The following is a 17,740-nucleotide window of genomic DNA, read 5'->3' as shown; positions in this document are numbered from 1 at the left end:
CACATCAGAAGGTCAGAGAGTTCATTCAAAATCAGCAAAAATAAAATTTAATGGTGTGCCGCAGGTGCGGGCAGTCCGTCCTTCCTTGGGCGCGACCGTGGCTTCGAGGGAAAGCAGACAGGCTCCAGAAGGACCCCTGATGGCTGGCCACCTTGGCTGGGAGGGCGCTGCTTCCGGAGAAGGGAGGTGTGCAGAGGGCGCGGACCCCCCTCCCCACCAGGGAACTTTCCACAGGCCACCTGGCTTCCTTCTCCCCGCTGCAGCTGATGTTAGGACAGCTAGAGGCTTCTTGGGTCCTGCAGCCGCCCTAAAATACCTTCTGGGGAACACAGCCCTCCAGCTCCAGCAGCTCCGGCCAGCCATCATATTTGTTCGTGTCTGGATTGTTCTTCAAGAACTAGAGAGAGAGAAGAGAGAGAGAAAGAGTAACGCGGACCATGGGGGAGGCTGTTCAGGAGTCAGACCTGAGTTTTCACTGCGCTTTAAGACCTCCTGCCTTCACTCACTTCGCCCTTGCTTCAGCCCCATGCGGAGGCGGCGGTGTGGGATAGGACCAGCCCCTTTCACAGGTGGGGAAACTGAGGTGCAGAGGGACGGCCACGTGCCCAGGGTTTTACAGAGGAGATCAGAGCTCAGTTCTCGCCTCCTGCCCTGGGGGGGTGGGGTACCAAGCATTGGGGGGCAGGCTTGCAGAACGTTAGCTCCTCTGCCAAATTCTCCATCAGCCTTTCTAGGACACCCCCAACCAACCAGCACAACAATGAAAAGAGGCAATTCGTGAACACTTGCTCTATGCCAGGTACAAAGTGCCTTATGTATTTATTCCTTACAATAGCCCTAAGAAGGGCATACCATTACCATCCCATTCTGCAGATGGGGAAACTGAGGCACAGAGGGCTAAAGTAACCCTGGGGCAGAACCGCTGTGTAATATTAATAATAAATATAGAGAGAATAAAATCAGTTAAGATGGTGTTTAAAGTGCCTAGGCTTAGTTTATGGAGGAAAAAAATGTAAATAGCAAAATCTACCCGGGCTAACCCTTAGGGATAAAAGGAATAATTGGGGCTAACCCTTAGGGATAAAAGTAATTCTAGATGCTACGTCTCTAAAACCCAGAACCACGTGTGAGAACAAAGGACCTAATGGTTCCGCTCACATCGTGGTCTCCAGTTCATTCTGGGTGATGGGTCTCCCCATCCCCTCCTTGCACAGGGATGCTCTGGAGCCCCACTCTGCTGCCTGTGTTCTTCACCTGGAGGCTATAAACAGAGGGCTCCCTCCTTGTCTACTCCAGCACAAGCTACTTTGTATCACCATTTAAAAAAAGGAATTTCTAACCACCTGAATTCATTCTCTTAGAAACTCACACATACAAATCAAGCCAGCATTTTCCAGACAAGGCAAAAACCCTTGCAGCCCATTGTGGTCCCCGCACCTGGAGTCTAGCGTCTTGAGGCGGTCGCTCCCCTGCCTCCCACAGCCCCTCCCCTGCAGGCTGCTGTGCCTCAGGTCTGATTACTGCCTGGGCCTCCTCCCTGCCTTCTCCCTGTGCTGGGCCAGGGAGGCTGTGCTAAAAGCATCAGGACGGGAATCTGTGTGGAGGCCGCCAGACCTGGATGAGAGCTACATCCGCATCAGATCCAAACAAGCTGGTTAAAACCTCTCCTTGGCTCCAGATCCTCGACTGTGGGGTGGGAGCAGAATTGTACCTACTTCATCGCGGGAATTAAAGAAAGCACTGCAGGTAACTTGCTCAGCCGAGCCTGCACGCAGCAAGTGCTTGCTGAATGCTAGTGTTTCTTATATATCAATCTGCTCTTATTGCTTTTCCGCTTAAGCCTTCCATGGGTCCCCACTGCCTTCAGGATAGAGTTCACTCTCCTCCGTAGTCCTGTATGTCAGAATCATCGACTCTTAGCTGCCTGCCTTGGAATCTGGGCAGAGCTGAATATTCTCACCACTAGGCAATGGACTACATCAGGCCAGGGAAGATCTGGCTAGTTCTCCCACATTTGGGAATTGCTCTGAGCTGGGGATGCACAGATGGGGGACAGGGAGAGAACGTGCAGCATTTCCCTGGAGGCTCCACCCCATCATCAACTCCCCTTTCCTCCCCTGAGCACTCCTGAGACTCCAGACTCTACTTGGGGCCTGGGTAGTGACTGTGGAACCACATGTCATGGACCACTCCTGACCCCTTCCATGTACTCAGGTGGGCTCTCCTGTGTTTTGTTTTTTTGTTTTTAAGATTTTTATCTATTTATTTGAGAGAGAGAGAGACAGTGAGAGAGGGAACACAAGCAGGGGGAATGGGAAAAGGAGGTCTCCTGCTGAGCAGGGAACCCCATGTGGGACTTGATCCCAGACCCTGGGGTCATGACCTGAGCCGAAGGCAGATGCCAGGTGCCACCCAGGTGCCCCTTGTGTCGTCCTCTTGATGCAAATTTATCCTCTCCCCTCTGGTGGGGAGCCTGAGGCCCGGGGCAGGGGAGTGGAGAGAGAGAGAAGAGGCTTGGCTTAGGTTTCCGTTGGGACCAGAAGCCAGACATCCCGCCCCATGCTCTACCCATCATGCAGGCTTCATCTCTACATTCCTTTCTCTTTTCCCATTCCTCACTTCCCTCATCCTTCTTTTCTCCTTTTCCTTCTCCTTTCTGGTACTTATCCATTTATATATGACCCAGATCTTTGCAAAATGGTCAAGGCTACTTCCTGCTGGGGGATTAGCCAGTTGGGCCACCCTGACCTCTGAGGTCCCCACACTGTCCCTCCCAAGCCACCCTAGTCCTTGACCATCCATCCCTGGCACCTTACCCCCACCTGACTCACTGGGACGGGGAGGCCGCCAGGAACTCACCTGCTCAAAAGGGCTTTTATCCTTGAGGTCTTTGGCCCCTAAGAAGACCCAGCTATCTCTGAAGCCCAGCTGGTTTGCATAGGAACTGCCCAAGCTGGAGAGGAGCTTCCTGGTCTCATCATTCATTCTGCAGAGGACCAGAGAGGACAGTGAGGTGGAGGGGTGGGAGAGGGGCAAGGTTCTCAAGCACTTGGCCTACCCTCTGCCCCACCCGCCTCCAGATGCAGCAGCTGGGCTGTGCAGGGTTGTGCTCAGAAGGAACAGGGCCGAGTGGCCACTAGTCTGGGTTTGCTTCTGTTTACAAATATACATGTTTATTTGGAAAATATGGAACATCACAGAGGAACTAGAAATTACAGTCTCACCCCACTTGACATAATCACTGTAACATTTTAATGTATTTCCTTAGTATCTTTGTTCCCCACGCACTAGGGGATCATACCAATGCTTTTATAATGTTTTGTTTTCACTTAATACTGAAGGGTGAGCATTCTTCCATATCCTTAAATTATTTTCTACATCATTTTTGATGTAGATCCTCTTCTATGTACATATAATGTCACATATCAACATGTGTCATAATTTCTGTAACTAGTTGGTCTTTACTGGACAGGGACAGTGTGTCCAGCTTTCCAATGTTGTAACCGAGGCTGTGATGAGCCTCCATGAACATGTCGTCATGCACTGGTCTGGTTATTTCCCTAGGAGAAGCTGCCAGAAGACAGAGCCAACGGGAGAGCAGGGAAAAGGCACTTAGGACTTGAAAGCATTTGGTTCCCTTCAACCCTTGGCCGGGCAGGTGGACGTTCCCACTTACTTGGTTCCTGGGTCATCATAGGAGGCCATTAGCACCAGTGTGCCCTCTGGGATTTTTTTAAGGAATTTTACCAGGAGGTTAACATCTGGGGGAGGAAGAAAAATGGGGTACTGGTCATTTACGGGAAATGACCACTGGTCATTCTCATTCTCTGCTACTGCCCTGAAGATCCAGGAGTGACCGGGGACAGGCTGACACAGAGGTCCACCTGAAGCTCAGGGGTCAGCAGGAGGCGACACCTTGGGTGAAGCTCCCTGCAGCCCTTGTCCAGGGGAGAGAAAAGTGCATGAAGCAAAGGTGCCCTCATGCAGGTGGTCAGGGGTGGACTCTGGGAATTCAAAAGTTCCACAGGAGATTCTGATGTGCAGCCAGGACTGAGAGACATTGTTCTAAGGGCCCTTGGGGACCTGTACCTGAGGAATGGAGTGCAGTCATGTCTCAGGAACTCTAGGCTCTTTGCACACCCCCTGCTACCTCCTTCTACACTGGTTAAGAACCTGTCTGTGCTGACTTTAGAGGAGATCCACCGCACCACAGGCAACTCAGGTCACTGAGCGAGAACATCAGTGTCCTACAGTTCTCCAGCTTATGCCAAGGAGCAAACCTCCCTTTGCATTTTTAACACCTCCTTGCACTTGTGAAATCTCTGCACTTACCAGAGAGCAGGCCTAGGTGCAGCGCCTGGCAGAGGCATCAGCACCCAGCTTGCTTCAAGGACATGGGTTTGTTTCCATTGTGCTTATTTTTATGGTCACCTTTCCTGCATAAAAACTGGTAACTTAGGGCAGTGATATAATTTCCTTTTAAGATATTTATTTAGGTTAAAAAAAATAAGTTTATTCAAAGGAAAATACTAATAATTCAGATGATACTCTGAATATGGTGTAACTTGTGCAGGGGGCTCTTGAATGGTTGAGGAAGTATGGGCAAGATTGGCCTAGTGGGAAAAGTAGGGGCCACATCTGTCACACTAGGATGATTCGTAGCCCTGCCCATAGCATTTTTGTAGACAGCAAATGTGACGACGACTCTGGGCATACAGAAAGTGCACTATAATGGAATTGTAATTATCAGCAGGATCAGTGACATAATTTTCAGAGCCCAGTGAAAAATGAAAATGTGGAGCCTTTTGTTAAAAAATTATTAAGAATTTCAAGACAGGTGAAGGCAGAGCATCACCAAACCTGAGTTTGCTCTAGGCGCAGGACTGTATGGCTGCCCTGCCCACAGGCCCACACCCATGAAGATGAGCCAGTTCTTAGTATTCCCCAGTGATCCCTTGGACCTAGGGGAAGAATCAAATCCTGAAAGCAAGGCCAGCTGCCAACTAGCTCAGTAACACAGAGGCCTGTAGTCAGTGACCACAGAGGCTCTGTTACGGAAATGGCCCTTGAACTCTTGAGATAAAAGAGGGAACTCTGAAAATCAGTTGGAGCCATTAGCTCCAGATATCAAGATCTGTTCTTGTCTGGGATGGACAGTAATGTCTGGAAAAAAAATGAAGTGTGCCTTCTATTAATTATCCTCTCACTTTAAGAGGTCATTGCCTTCTTTTATCTCTTGTGGGAAGGGGCAACTTGTCCTCAAATGCTTCTGTTTCTGGGTCCCCATCAGCCATAGTTACATCCATGTTCATAATAGAGCAATACAAAATTTAAATTATTTTTTACCCTTTTTGACAACCTACAAAATGGGAGAAGATATTTGCAAATGACATCAGATAAAGGGCTAGTATCCAAAATCTTTAAAGAACTTAATCAAACTCGACACCCAAAGAACAAATAATCCAATCAAGAAATGGGCAGAAGACATGAACAGCCATTTCTCCAAAGAAGACATACAAATGGCCAACAAATACATGAAAAAATGCTCCACATCACCCAGCATCAGGGAAATACAAATCAATACCACAATGAGATACCACCTCACACCAGTCAGAATGGCTAAAAGTAACAACTCTAGAAACAACAGGTGTTGGCGAGGATGCAGAGAAAGGGGAACCCACCTACACGGTTGGTGGGAATGCAAGCTGGTGCAGCCACTCTGGAAAACAGTATCTAGGTTCCTCAAAAAGTTGAAAATAGAGCTACCCTAGGACCCAACAATTGCACTACTAGGTATTTACCACAAAGATACAAATGTAGTGACCTGAAGGGGCACATGCACCCCAATATTTATAGCAGCAATGTCCACAATAGCCAAACTATGGAAAGAGTCTAGATGTCCAACAGATGAACAAAGAAGATGTGGTATATATACATACAAGGGAATACTACTCAGCCATCAAAAAAAAAAAAAAAAAAAGAAATCTTGCATTTGCAATGATGTGGATGGAACTAGAGGGTATTATGCTAAGCAAAATAAGTGAATCAGAGAAAGACAATTATCATATGATCTCACTCATATGTGGAATTTAAGAAACAAAACAGAGAATCATAGGGGAAGGGAAGAAAAAATAAAACAAGACAAAAATCAGAGAGGGAGACATACCATAAGAGAGGCTTAACTCCAGGAAACAAACTGAGGGTTGCTGAGGGCGGGGGGGGGGGGGGGGTTGGTGGATGGGGTAACTGGGTGATGTAATGAGCACTGGGTGTCATAGAAGACTGATGAATCACTGAACTCTACCTTTGAAACTAACAATACACTATATGTTAGTTGAATTTAAATTAAAACAATAAAAATAAAAATAAATTTTTTAACCCTTTTCATTCTGCCAGTGTCCTCCTTGCTTCTGAGTCATGTGGATGGAGGGAGGGAGGACGGAAGGGAAGGGAGAAGGCTGAATGCACCCTGGGCCCCTCCCACTGATTGGTGCCAGTTCCTACCCAATCCCCTAGATCCGTCTCCTGAAGCGGACAGTGGTTTACCTCTATTTTACAGATGACAAAACTGAAGTTCACAAGATGACACCTGCCTCAGCCTGAAGTCTTTGATTCCAGAGACTGGACCTTTTCCATAAACCTGGCCCCGGGCCACCCCGAACACGTGCAGGGTCCTGGACAGAGGACACATGACGGTCTCTAGCCCTCAGCCCACAGCCTGCCCCAGTCTCCTCACCTGTCTCCAGCTCTGTCCTGCACCAGGAGAGCCCTCGCGTGCCTGCATGTGGACACCCCCAGCCTGCCCGTCCAAGCTCCGTCCTCCCCCCACCACCCCAGCCACTGCCAAGCCCTGGCTAGCCCTTGGTCTGCATGGGCCCTGATGCAGGCTGCCAGTTGGCACATCCTTGGGCCCTGCAGACCCTACCTGTGAGGTGGGACTCACTGGAGGATGACCATCAGGGGATCCAGGGGACCCTCTGAAGCCCTGGGCCCAGGACAGGGCACCAGCTGCTCTCTCCAAGCCCAGTCAGTGCTGCAGATCACCTTCCCAACGTTCCCAGCTGTGACTGCTGGGCACCCGATTCCCACTGCCCACCTTTCAGCTCCCCCTCCTTTGTTTGCAAAGCCAAGAGCGCTTCTCCCTTTCTTACTGCCTGGCTTTGTCCCCTCTGGGGCTGTGTTTAGGTGGGCACAGGAACGTAGTGATGCCCGAGCCCAGAGCTGGCCTTGAGATCACGGCACAGGGGAGGGAAACAGAGCTGAGCTGAACTCAGAAGGGGGCTGAGCTCAGTTCATCCGTCCCCATGGAAGCCTGTCCTTGCAGGACCAAGACGTCTGCTGCCTGCAAGGGCCACCCTGCTGCTTCTTTACCCCTGGGTGAGGCTCCCGGGCCAGAGGGAGGGAGGCAGGTTGCCAGCTAGGCAGTGGGTGGCATACTGAGTTTGGGACGGATTCCACTGTGTTTTAGATGGCAGGATTGTTGGGTGAGACTCCCGCCCCCAGCACGGCTTGGCCAGGCAGCCTGGGGCTGAAGCTGCTGCTGGTGGGAATGTCCAGCCCAGGTAGGGCAGGGTCCGGTCCCCAGGCTGTGCTAAGGGCGGGGAGGACAGTGGGGTGGTCACGTGCCCAAAGCGCAGCAAGCGTGCCCGTGCATGCAGACAGAGAAGAAAAGAGGTCTGCAGAAAGACACAGAGAGCTTGGAGCCTCAGAGCGATCCCTTCCAGGCCTTCGGAGGTCTTGTCCTGTCCCTGGGCCCAAGAGACACCCCTGTGGCCTTAAAATACCTTTTACCTAGCAAACTGGGCCGTGTGTCCTTGTCCTTAGCACTTGAGTGCGCACCTGCTTGGCCTCCAACTGCCAGCACCAGTGTTTCTTTGCCTTAAGGTCCTCTCTGACCTCCAGATCCTCCTCTGTGCCCTGGGGCAAGCCAGGCATGTGGGAAGTGCCAAGGAATTAGGGGTGGGAGTGCCCCAGCGCCCTTGCCCCTCTGAGATCTGAGGCATGTACCTGACACCGGCTCCCGAGTTCCAATTGCCTGCAGCATTCAGCCTGGTAACACACTGTTCTGGCTGTCTCCCTCTCCATCTCGCTTCCTGCTGGCATTTCCTGAGATCACCTATTCCCAAATAAACCGTTGCACCTGACTCCTGGTCTCAGGATTGGCAGCCAGGAGAGCCCAACTAAATAAGACAGCAGAAAGGAGCTTCAAAGACAGCAGGATGGTCCTCCACCCCTACCATGCTTCTTTCTGGTCATCTCCTCTGGAGACGAGAGCTGAGCATCCCAGCAATCCGATGGCTCTTTCGCCATAGGAGCTCAGCCCACCCTGTGCCCTCAGTGCTAACAGAGGTGCCTACCTCCAGAGTACATGTCGAAACAGTTCTGCGTCAGCACTAGTCCTGTGGTTCCTGCGGATGAGAGCGCAAAACTGTGATTTCCTGAAACAGGTCATCCTGTCTATTGTTTTGCAGAAAATGGCTACTCTTTAGTCTAAGACCTAAAAATGGAATAATAACGGAGTCAAGTCAGCTCCTATAGAAAGCATGCAGGACTAAGTAGGGGCCCAGTAACTTCTGGGCTGATCTGAGAGGTACAAGGACAAAATGGTGAAGGATCTCTGGAATCGAATGGTATCCAACCAATCTGGATCTGTGCTCCGCCTTGCCACTTCCTAACGCACCGCTTAGTATTCTGACCTCAATTGTTGCATCTGAACAATGGGCTATGGGAACTAAGGGAGATGTATTTAAACTAGGTAGTAAATATACAAGACAAATTTTAGCTGGAAAACAGTAATAAGAATAACTGCAATCATTATCATTATTCCTTCCTAAATAGGACATCTGAATCCTCCAACTCTTGAAGGCAAAGGGATTTGCAGTGGGCTGAATGTACTCAAAGCTCTGAGTCCAGTCATGTGGATTGTGTTTGTGTATTTTGCAAAGGGTCCAAGTCCTACAGGGAACCAGGTGTTTGGGGGAAGTTGCAGTTCTCACTCTCTGCCACTAGATGGGGGTGTTGCAGAGGGGATGGCAGCTCTATATTTTCTCCCGGGTCCCTTCCCCCCAAGCCAGTTTGTGGATCCCTGAAGAGGGTAGGGACAGGGGTCTAGATAGTGGAGGCTCTCCTGCTGGGTGGGTGGGTGGGGTTTACACTGCAGCCCTTCCTGGATTCTCAGAGCCACCAGTGTAGGGTCCTTGGAAAGGGGTGGGGGTCTATGCACACATCAAACTGTGATCATGTTCATTTGTATATTTTTCTGGAATTAGGGGGAGGAGGTATAGTTTGAACAGTTTCTTAAAGGAATCTCTGCCCCCTAAAAGACCGAAAACCACCAATCTTTAGCAATCCTTGCTGGCTTAATATACAGACGAGACCCTGAGGCCCTGAGGAGGATTCCTTGGACTTCTCAGCTAGCATGCAGTAGATGCTTCGAGAGGTTTTTAGTCTAGGGAAGTTAGTTCAGCTGAGTGATTACACCTGGAGTCAATCAGATCCAGGTTCAAATCTAGATGATTCTATCGGCTGGGTAACCTTGGGCACGTGGCCTAACCTCTCTGAGCCTCCACTTTCTTACCTGGAACATGGGGATACTATGCACAACTCCACTCTGGCATGGGGAGGAGGTTGAATGAAATAGTACAGAGCGAAGGCTCAATAAATGTTAGCTCTTGGTGTTACTGATGCTTGTTTTTGTCTGTGCTTTATGAGGGGAAGAGGAGGAGGCCCTAGTCTGAGCCTGTCTCCTGGGAGACTATTCAAAGAGGTCTTCTTCTGCAGTGGCCCATTTCAGGGAGGAGAGAACCAGCAGGTTTCAGCCAGATGGGCTGTGGCCAGGGCCACCTCCTGCCCAATGGGGAGGGTTCGGGGATGGGGGGTGAGTGGGGATTAGGTAGAACAGCTGCTGTGCCCTCCCGGGAGGAAGGACCTGCCAATGGAGTGAATCAGGCCTCACCCTCCTTCTCAAGACTTTGGAGGGGGCATGCCCTGCTCAGCCTCCTGCCCCTCCCAGGCCCCACCTTTCTCGGGCTCCCCGGAAATTGGCCAGGGCTGCCTTCTCACCTCCTGCTCTGGGTAAGGCTCCATTTTTGCTCCAGGCTTTGACCTTTCCCCCGACTCAGCAGGATTTCTTGGCAGAAGGGAGATGGCTCCCCTAGGAGCAACCAATCCAATCCCTGTCACTTCCTAAGTGTGTTCACATGGTCACGCCACACACACACACACACACTTGGCCTTTCCCGTCCTGAGTGTCTGCTGTGCCCTTTGTCCACCTGCCTTGACCTCTGTCCCAGGAAGTGGCTCTTAGATTCAGGGAATTGGCCTTTGCTCTCCATCTCATCCATGCCTCTCCAAAGGCAGAGAGGAGGGTCTTGGCCAGGGCAGAGCACCTGGTCCTGACTCTGTCCCTGTAAACCCACCCCCTCCTGAAATGTGTCCCTGTTTCAGGCTTGGCCTGTAGTTGCTCCCTGTAAGACATGCAAGGTAGTGAGGCTGTGGGCCTCCCTCCACATCTCCCTGCCTCCAGCCTCCCTACTCCAAGCTGGAAGGAAGTTTCTGGAATGCAGGGCTAGGCCCTCACACCCTGCTCACAGCCTTTCTGAGGCTCCCTATTGTCCTTAGCTTCAAGCCCATACTTCTTAGCAAGATGCTTAGCCCCTCACCCTGCCATCCTGCCTGCCCCCCTTCCCTGCTGCACCTGTCATCCCTCCTTCTCTGGTGCATCCAGAAAGACCCTGTGTGGCCCCCAATCCCTCTCCCCACTCCTTCCTTCTCTGCTCCCTGCACAGTGTTGCCCCAGCCTCAAAGGAGCCTCCCCTACTTTTTTTCTGGCCAACCCCTACTATCCTTCAGGGCTCAGCTGACCAACACCTCTCTCTGGAAGCCTCCCCTGATGACCCCCATCCCCAGCTCTGTGTCCCAGTTCTCGGGGCTGTGCTTCCTTCTCCTTCATAGATGCTCACCCCATTGGATTGGCAGTCAACTTCATGGAGACCACAGGGTAGCTGCTGTCAATATTTGTTGAATGAATGAATGAACGTGTGCAATCACCTCATCACCTCACATTGTTGGTGGTTGTCCCCCCATGGTTTCATGTGTGTTGGTTTAGGCTGCATGGCCTTGAGGATGGGGTCATGCTTCACAGGAGAAGCATATCCTCCTGGGATAGCTGCACACAGCAGAGGCCTGGTCAGGACTCTGGAGAGTAGGACCAGGTCTTTTAGACTCTTTGTCCCCACAAGCTTCCCCTCCCATGCACTAGAGGATGGCCCCAGGCACGTGGTAGGAGCTGAGCCAGTACTGGTTGAATGAATGTTAACTACCTTCCCATAGCCCCCGTCTGCAGTACTAAGAGCATGGTGGGGGCTATCTGGGGGGTGGATCAACAGCTCACCGTTCACCAGGGCAATGTTCAGGCCCCTGCCCACGTTGTTTTTCACAGGACTCATGATCCTGAACAAGAAGAAGAAAAACAAAATACAACAGTTGGTCCCAAGTGTGGAGCGAACACTCTGCTTTTGTGACTCTGGAACTCTGAGGGGGCCCACATGGCGCTATGCAGAAGCATTAGGAAACACACAGAATAATTTGGGCCATCTGTTTTCTCCTGGAAACGAGTGGTGGGCTGGATTCTCTGAGGAATGCTCATGGCATGTTTGGATGAGAACAGTCTGCTTGGAAAAGAGGCAAGGTCCTGCCGGGGGCTCTGAGGTGTTGGAGGTGGGACCGGCCCACTTCCCCCAAGCAGTGAGGCCCAGCTGCTGGGAAGAAGGCAGAAACCAGAGCGTTGCTGCCATCCCGCAGAGGCTGGGACTGCTGGGTGGGGTCCGGCTGTGTTGCTGCCTGCCTAGCATCCACAGCCTGGTCTTCTGGTGTTTCTTGGGAAAACCGTCCTTCTCTACTCTCAGACTAGGTAGTTCTTGGGACTGACCTCGGGTCTTCCAGGCCCGGACAAGTAGAGCATCCTGTGTCCCTGCTCACGGTGACTGAGCCAGGTATGGTCATGTGACCCAGGCCAGCCAATGAAACTCAGTCTTGGGACTTTTATAGGGATAATTTGGATGGGAAAGTTCTCTTCCCAGTGGGGTGCCAGCTTCGGCTGATATGTCAGCCAGCCAGTGGCCTCCCTCCTTCACAGAAAGCAACCCATTTTCATGTTGAGAAAACGGAGTCTAACAAAAGAGAACAGAGCTAAAGATGGTGTGAGAGGGACCCCTGATGACATGGTTTAAACCTCTGGATCCAGCTGATCCTGAAGCCTGCTATCTGTGCATTTTGTATATGGGAATCACTAAGTTCCTTCTTTTGCTCAAGTGAGTTGGAGTTAAAAAAAAAAAATAGGGATTTTGAACCTAAGATTTCATTTATTTATTTGAGAGAGAGAGAGAGAGAGAGAGAGAGAGAACACGAGTGGGAGGAGGCATGGAGGGAGAAGCAGACTCCATGCAGAGCAGGGAGCCCGATGTGGGATCTGATCCCAGGACTCTGGGATCATGACCTGAGCTAAAGGCAGACGTCTAACTGACTGAGCCACCCAGGCACCCCAGAATCCCTATTAAAACACCTGTTTCAAGAGAAAATCCTGAAAGCAGCTCAGGACAAGAGGTCCTTATCCTACAAGGGTAGACAATAAGGCTGGCAGCAGACCTGTCCACAGAGACCTGGCAGGCCAGAAAGGACTGGCATGATTTATTCAGGGTGCTAAATGAGAAAAATATGCAGCCAAGAATACCTTATCCAGCAAGGCTGTCATTCAGAATAGAAGAAGAGATAAAGAGCTTTCAGGACAAACAGAAACTAAAACAATCTGTGATCACTAAACCAGCCCTACAGGAAATATTAAAAGGGATCCTTTAAGCAAAGAGAGAGCCCAAAAGTAACATAGACCAGAAAGGAACACAGACAATATACATTAACAGTCACCTTACAGGCAATACAATGGCACTAAATTCATATCTTTTAATAGTTACCCTGAATGTAAATGGGCTAAATGCCCCATTCAAAAGACATAGGGTATCATATTGGATAAAAATACAAGACCCATCAATATGCTGTCTGCAAGAGACTCGTTTTAGACCCAAAGACACCTCCAGGTTGGAAAGTGAGGGGGTGGAGAACAATTTATCATGCTAATGGACATCAAAAGAAAGCTGGGTTGGCAATCCTTATATCAGACAAATTAGATTTTAAACCAAAGACTGTAATAAGAGATGAGGAAGGACACTATATCATAATTAAAGGGTCTATCCAACAAGAAAATCTAACAATTGTAAATATTTATGCCCCTAACATGGGAGCAGCCAATTATATAAACCAATTAATAACAAAATTAAAGAAACACACTGATAATATACTAATAGTAGAGGACTTTAACACTCCACTCACAGCAATGGACAGATTGTCTAAGCAGAAGATCAACAAGGACACAAGGGCTTTGAATGACACACTGGACCAGATTGACTTCACAGATACATTCAGAGCATTCCATCCTAAAGCAACAGAATATACATTTTTCTCAAGTGCACATGGAACATTCTCCAGAATAGATCACATACTGAGTCACAAATTAGGTCTCAACCAGTACCAAAAGACTGGGATTATTCCCTGCGTATTTTCAGACCACAATGCTTTAAAACTTGAACTCAATCACAAGAGGAAATTTGGAAAGAACACAAATACATGGAGGTTAAAAGAGCATCTTACTAAAAATGAATGGGTCAACCAGGAAATTAAAGAATTTAAGAAATTCATGGAAAGAAATGAAAATGAAAACACAACTGTTGTAAACTTTTGGGATGCAGCAAAGGTGGTCCTAAGAGGGAAGTATATAGTAATACAGGCTTTTCTCAAGAAACAAGAGAAGTCTCAAGTACACAACCTAATCTTACACCTAAAAGAGCTGGAGAAAGAACAGCAAATAAACGCTAAACCCAGCAGAAGAGAATTAATAAAGATTACAGCAGATTAAGGAGGGCATGTATTGAATGGAGCACTGGGTGTTATAGGCAAACAATGAATCATGGAACACTACATCAAAAACTAATGATGTAATGTATGGTGACTAACATAATAAAATAAAATTTAAAAAAAGATTAGAGCAGAAATCAATGAAATAGAAACCAAAAGAATAGTGGAACAGATCAACAAAATTAGGAGCTGGTTCTTTGAAAGAATTAATAAGATCCATAAACCCCTAGCCAGACTTATCAAAAAGAAAAGAGAAAGGACCCAAGCAAATAAAATCACGAATGAAGGAGGAGAGATCACAACCAACACCAAATACAAAAAATGGTAACATACTATAAGCAACTATATGCCAACAAATTAGGCAATCTGGGAGAAATGGATGCATTCCTGGACACTTATAAACTACTAGAAGAACTAGAAAACCTGAACAGACCCATAACCAGCAAGGAAATTGAAGCAGTCATCAAAAATCTCCCAACAAACAAGAGTCCAGGGCCGGATGGCTTCCCACGGGAATTCTACCAAACATTTAAAGAAGAATTAATACCTATTCTTCTGAAGCTGTTTCAAAGAATAGAAATGTAAGGAAAACTTCCAAACTCATTCTATGAGGCCAGCATTACCTTGATCCCAAAACCAAAGACCCCACCAAAAAGAATTACAGACCAATATCCCTGATAGACATGGATGTAAAAATTCTCACCATGACACTTGCCAACAGGACCCAACAATAATACATTAAAAGGATTATTTACTCCGACCAAGTGGGATTTATCCCTGGGCTGCAACGGTGATTCAACACCCATAAATCAATCAATGTGATACACCACATGAATAAAAGAAAGAACAAGATCCATATGATCCTCAATAGATGCAGAAAAAGCATTTGATAAAGTACAGCATCCTTTCTTGATTAAAACTCTTCACAGTGTAGGGACAGAGGGAACATACCTCAGTATCATAAAAGCCATGTATGAAAAGCCCACAGCGAACAACACTCAATGGGGAAAAACAGAGGTTTTACCCTAAAGTCAGGAACAGGACACGGATGTCAACTATCACCACTGTTGTTCAACAGAGTACTAGAAGTCCTAGCTTCGGCAATCAGACAACAAAAAGAAAGAAAAGGCATCCGAATCAGCAAAGAAGTAGTCAAACTCTCATTCTTTGCAGATGACACGATACTCTATGTGGAAAACCCAAAAGACTCCACCCCAAAATTGCTAGAACTCATACAGGAATTCAGCAAAGTGACAGGATATAAAATCAATGCACAGAAATCAGTTGCATTTCTATACACTAAAAATGAGACAGAAGAAAGAAATTAAGGAATTGATCCCATTTACAACTGCACCAAAACCATAAGCTACCTAGGAATAAACCTAATCAAAGAGGCAAAGGATCTGTACTCTGGAAACAATAGAACACTCATGAAAGAAATTAAGACAGAAAGAAATGGAAAAACTTTCCATGCTCATGGACTAGAAGAATATTGTTAAAATGTCTGTGCTACCTACAGCAATCTATACATTCAGTGCAATCTCTATCAAAATACCATCAACTTTTTTCACAAAGTGGAACAAATAATCCTAAAATTTGTATGGAACCAGAAAAGACCCCGAATAGCCAGAGGAATGTTGAAAAAGAAAAGCAAAGCCGGCAGCATCACAATTCCAGACTTCCAGCTCTATTACAAAGCTATCATCATCAAGACAGTATGGTACTGGCACAAAAACAGGCACATAGATCAATGGAACACAATTGAGAACCCAGAAATGGACCCTCAACTCTATGGTCAACTCGTCTTCAACAGAGCAGGAAAGCATATCCAGTGGAAAAAAGACAGTCTCTTTAACAAATGGTGTCGGGAAAACTGGACAGCCACATGCAAGAGAATGAAACTGGACCATTTCCTTACACCACACACAAAAATAAACTAAAAATGGATTAAAGACCTAAAAGACAGGAATCCATCAAAATCCTAGAGGAGAACACAGGCAGCAACCTCTGTGACCTCAGCCGCAGCAACTTTTTGCTAGACACATCTCCAGAGGCAAGGGAAGCAAGGGCAAAAATGAACTATTGGGACTTCATCAAGATAAAAAGCTTTTGCATAGCAAAGGAGACAGATGACAAACCAAAAGACAACCTACAGGATGGAAGAAGGTATTTGCAAATGACATATCAGATAAAGGGCTAGTATCCAAAATCTATAAAGAACTTATCAAACTCAACACCCAAAGAACAAATGATCCAATCAAGAAATGGGCAGAAGACATGAACAGCCATTTCTCCAAAGACAACATACAAATGGCCAACAGATACATGAAAAAATGCTCAACATCACCCAGCATCAGGGAAATGCAAATCAATACCTCAATGAGATACCACCTCACACCAGTCAGAATGGCTAAAATTAACAACTCCAGAAACAACAGGTGTTGGCGGGGATGCGGAGAAAGGGGAACCCTCCCACACTGATGGTGGGAATGCAAGCTGGTGCAGTCACTCTGGAAAACAGTATGGAAGTTCCTCAAGAAGTCAAAAATAGAGCTATCCTACGACCCAGCAATTGCATTACTAGGTATTTATCCAAAGGATACAAACATAGTGGTCTGAAGGGGCACCTGCACCCCAATGTTTATAGCAGCAATGTCCACAAAAGCCAAACTATGGAAAGAGCCCAGATACCCGCTGACAATGAATGAAGAAGATGTGGTATATATCTACAAAGGAGTATTACTCAGCCATAAAAAAGAATGAAATCTTGCCATTTGCAAGGAGGTGGATGGAACTAGAGTGTATTATGCTAAGCGAAATAAGTCAAATACAAATACCATATGATTTTTACTCACATGTGGAATTTAAGAAACAAAACAGATAACACAGGGGAAGGGAAGGAAAAATAAGATGAAAATAGAGAGGGAGGCAAACCATAAGAGTCTTAATCATAGGAAACAAACTGAGGGTTGCTGGAGGGGAGGTGGGAGGGGGGGAGGGGGTAACTGGGTGATGGGCATTGAGGGCACGTGATGTGATGAGCACTGGGTGTTGTGTGCTATTGATGAATCACTAAATTCTACCTCTGAAACTAATAATACAGTGTATGTTAATTAAACTGAATTTAAATAAAGAAATAAAAAACCCCATCAGTCTCTGGCTCCTTTTGTAGGATAAACTTACTGCCCCAGGGCCTTTACCATCTGGTTTGGATAATGGGTAGTCTTTGTCTTGTACCTGGATGGAAGCCCTGGCATCTGCTGCATCTGAATTTGATGCCTGGATCTTGATTTTGAACTCTCCCCAGAAGCATTCCCCTTTATAGGAAGCCCAGGAGCTTGGCTGTCAGGCAGACCGGAGTTCAAAATCCTAACTCTGCCACCATTCAGCTGGGTAATGCTGTCTGAGCCTCCATTTCCTCATTTTGCAAAGGGGATAATTGTAGCCCCACCTCTGGGAGGGTTGGGGGATTGAACGAGAGGAAGCCGGGAAGCATTTAGGGAGGTGCTGGCGGATGGGGAAGCTGTCCGGGTAATTGTTATTTGTGCCTCCTCCACCCAGAGGAAAAGGACGCGAGTGGAAGGTGTGGGCCGCTCACAGGGCCTGCCCTTGCAGCCTCCGAATTTCCGAATGAACCATGAAAAGAAAGGAAACGCAAGAAACGTACACAAGGTTTTCGAAGCACATCTTGGGGCCCACGACGTTAGCGGCTCCGCTGCTGATTTTAAAGGCAAAGAAGTTGTCCGGGCAGGGCTTGCTGAGACCACACTTGGTC

At 47.8% G+C, this 17,740-nt stretch overlaps 1 protein-coding gene across 1 annotated transcript in view; it reads right to left on the bottom strand.

Moving 5' to 3' along the window:
- Window positions 1-20: 20 nt before the first annotated feature.
- Window positions 21-17,740, bottom strand: part of FAM3D (FAM3 metabolism regulating signaling molecule D) — a 27,253-nt gene continuing 9,533 nt past the window's right edge. The window contains exons 5-10 of the mRNA XM_034997423.1: window positions 17,633-17,733; window positions 11,393-11,451; window positions 8,358-8,408; window positions 3,677-3,761; window positions 2,860-2,986; window positions 21-397 (exon numbers count right to left, since the gene is read on the bottom strand). Of these exons, the coding sequence (XP_034853314.1) occupies window positions 308-397; window positions 2,860-2,986; window positions 3,677-3,761; window positions 8,358-8,408; window positions 11,393-11,451; window positions 17,633-17,733 (513 nt within the window). The 3' untranslated portion in view covers window positions 21-307. The remainder of the gene's footprint in view (window positions 398-2,859; window positions 2,987-3,676; window positions 3,762-8,357; window positions 8,409-11,392; window positions 11,452-17,632; window positions 17,734-17,740) is intronic.

The sequence above is a fragment of the Mirounga leonina genome, unplaced genomic scaffold (assembly GCF_011800145.1).
Source record: "Mirounga leonina isolate KUSES-001 unplaced genomic scaffold, KU_Mleo_1.0 Mir_94, whole genome shotgun sequence".
Lineage (NCBI taxonomy): Eukaryota > Metazoa > Chordata > Mammalia > Carnivora > Phocidae > Mirounga > Mirounga leonina.
This window is presented reverse-complemented; position numbering and strand designations above follow the sequence as displayed.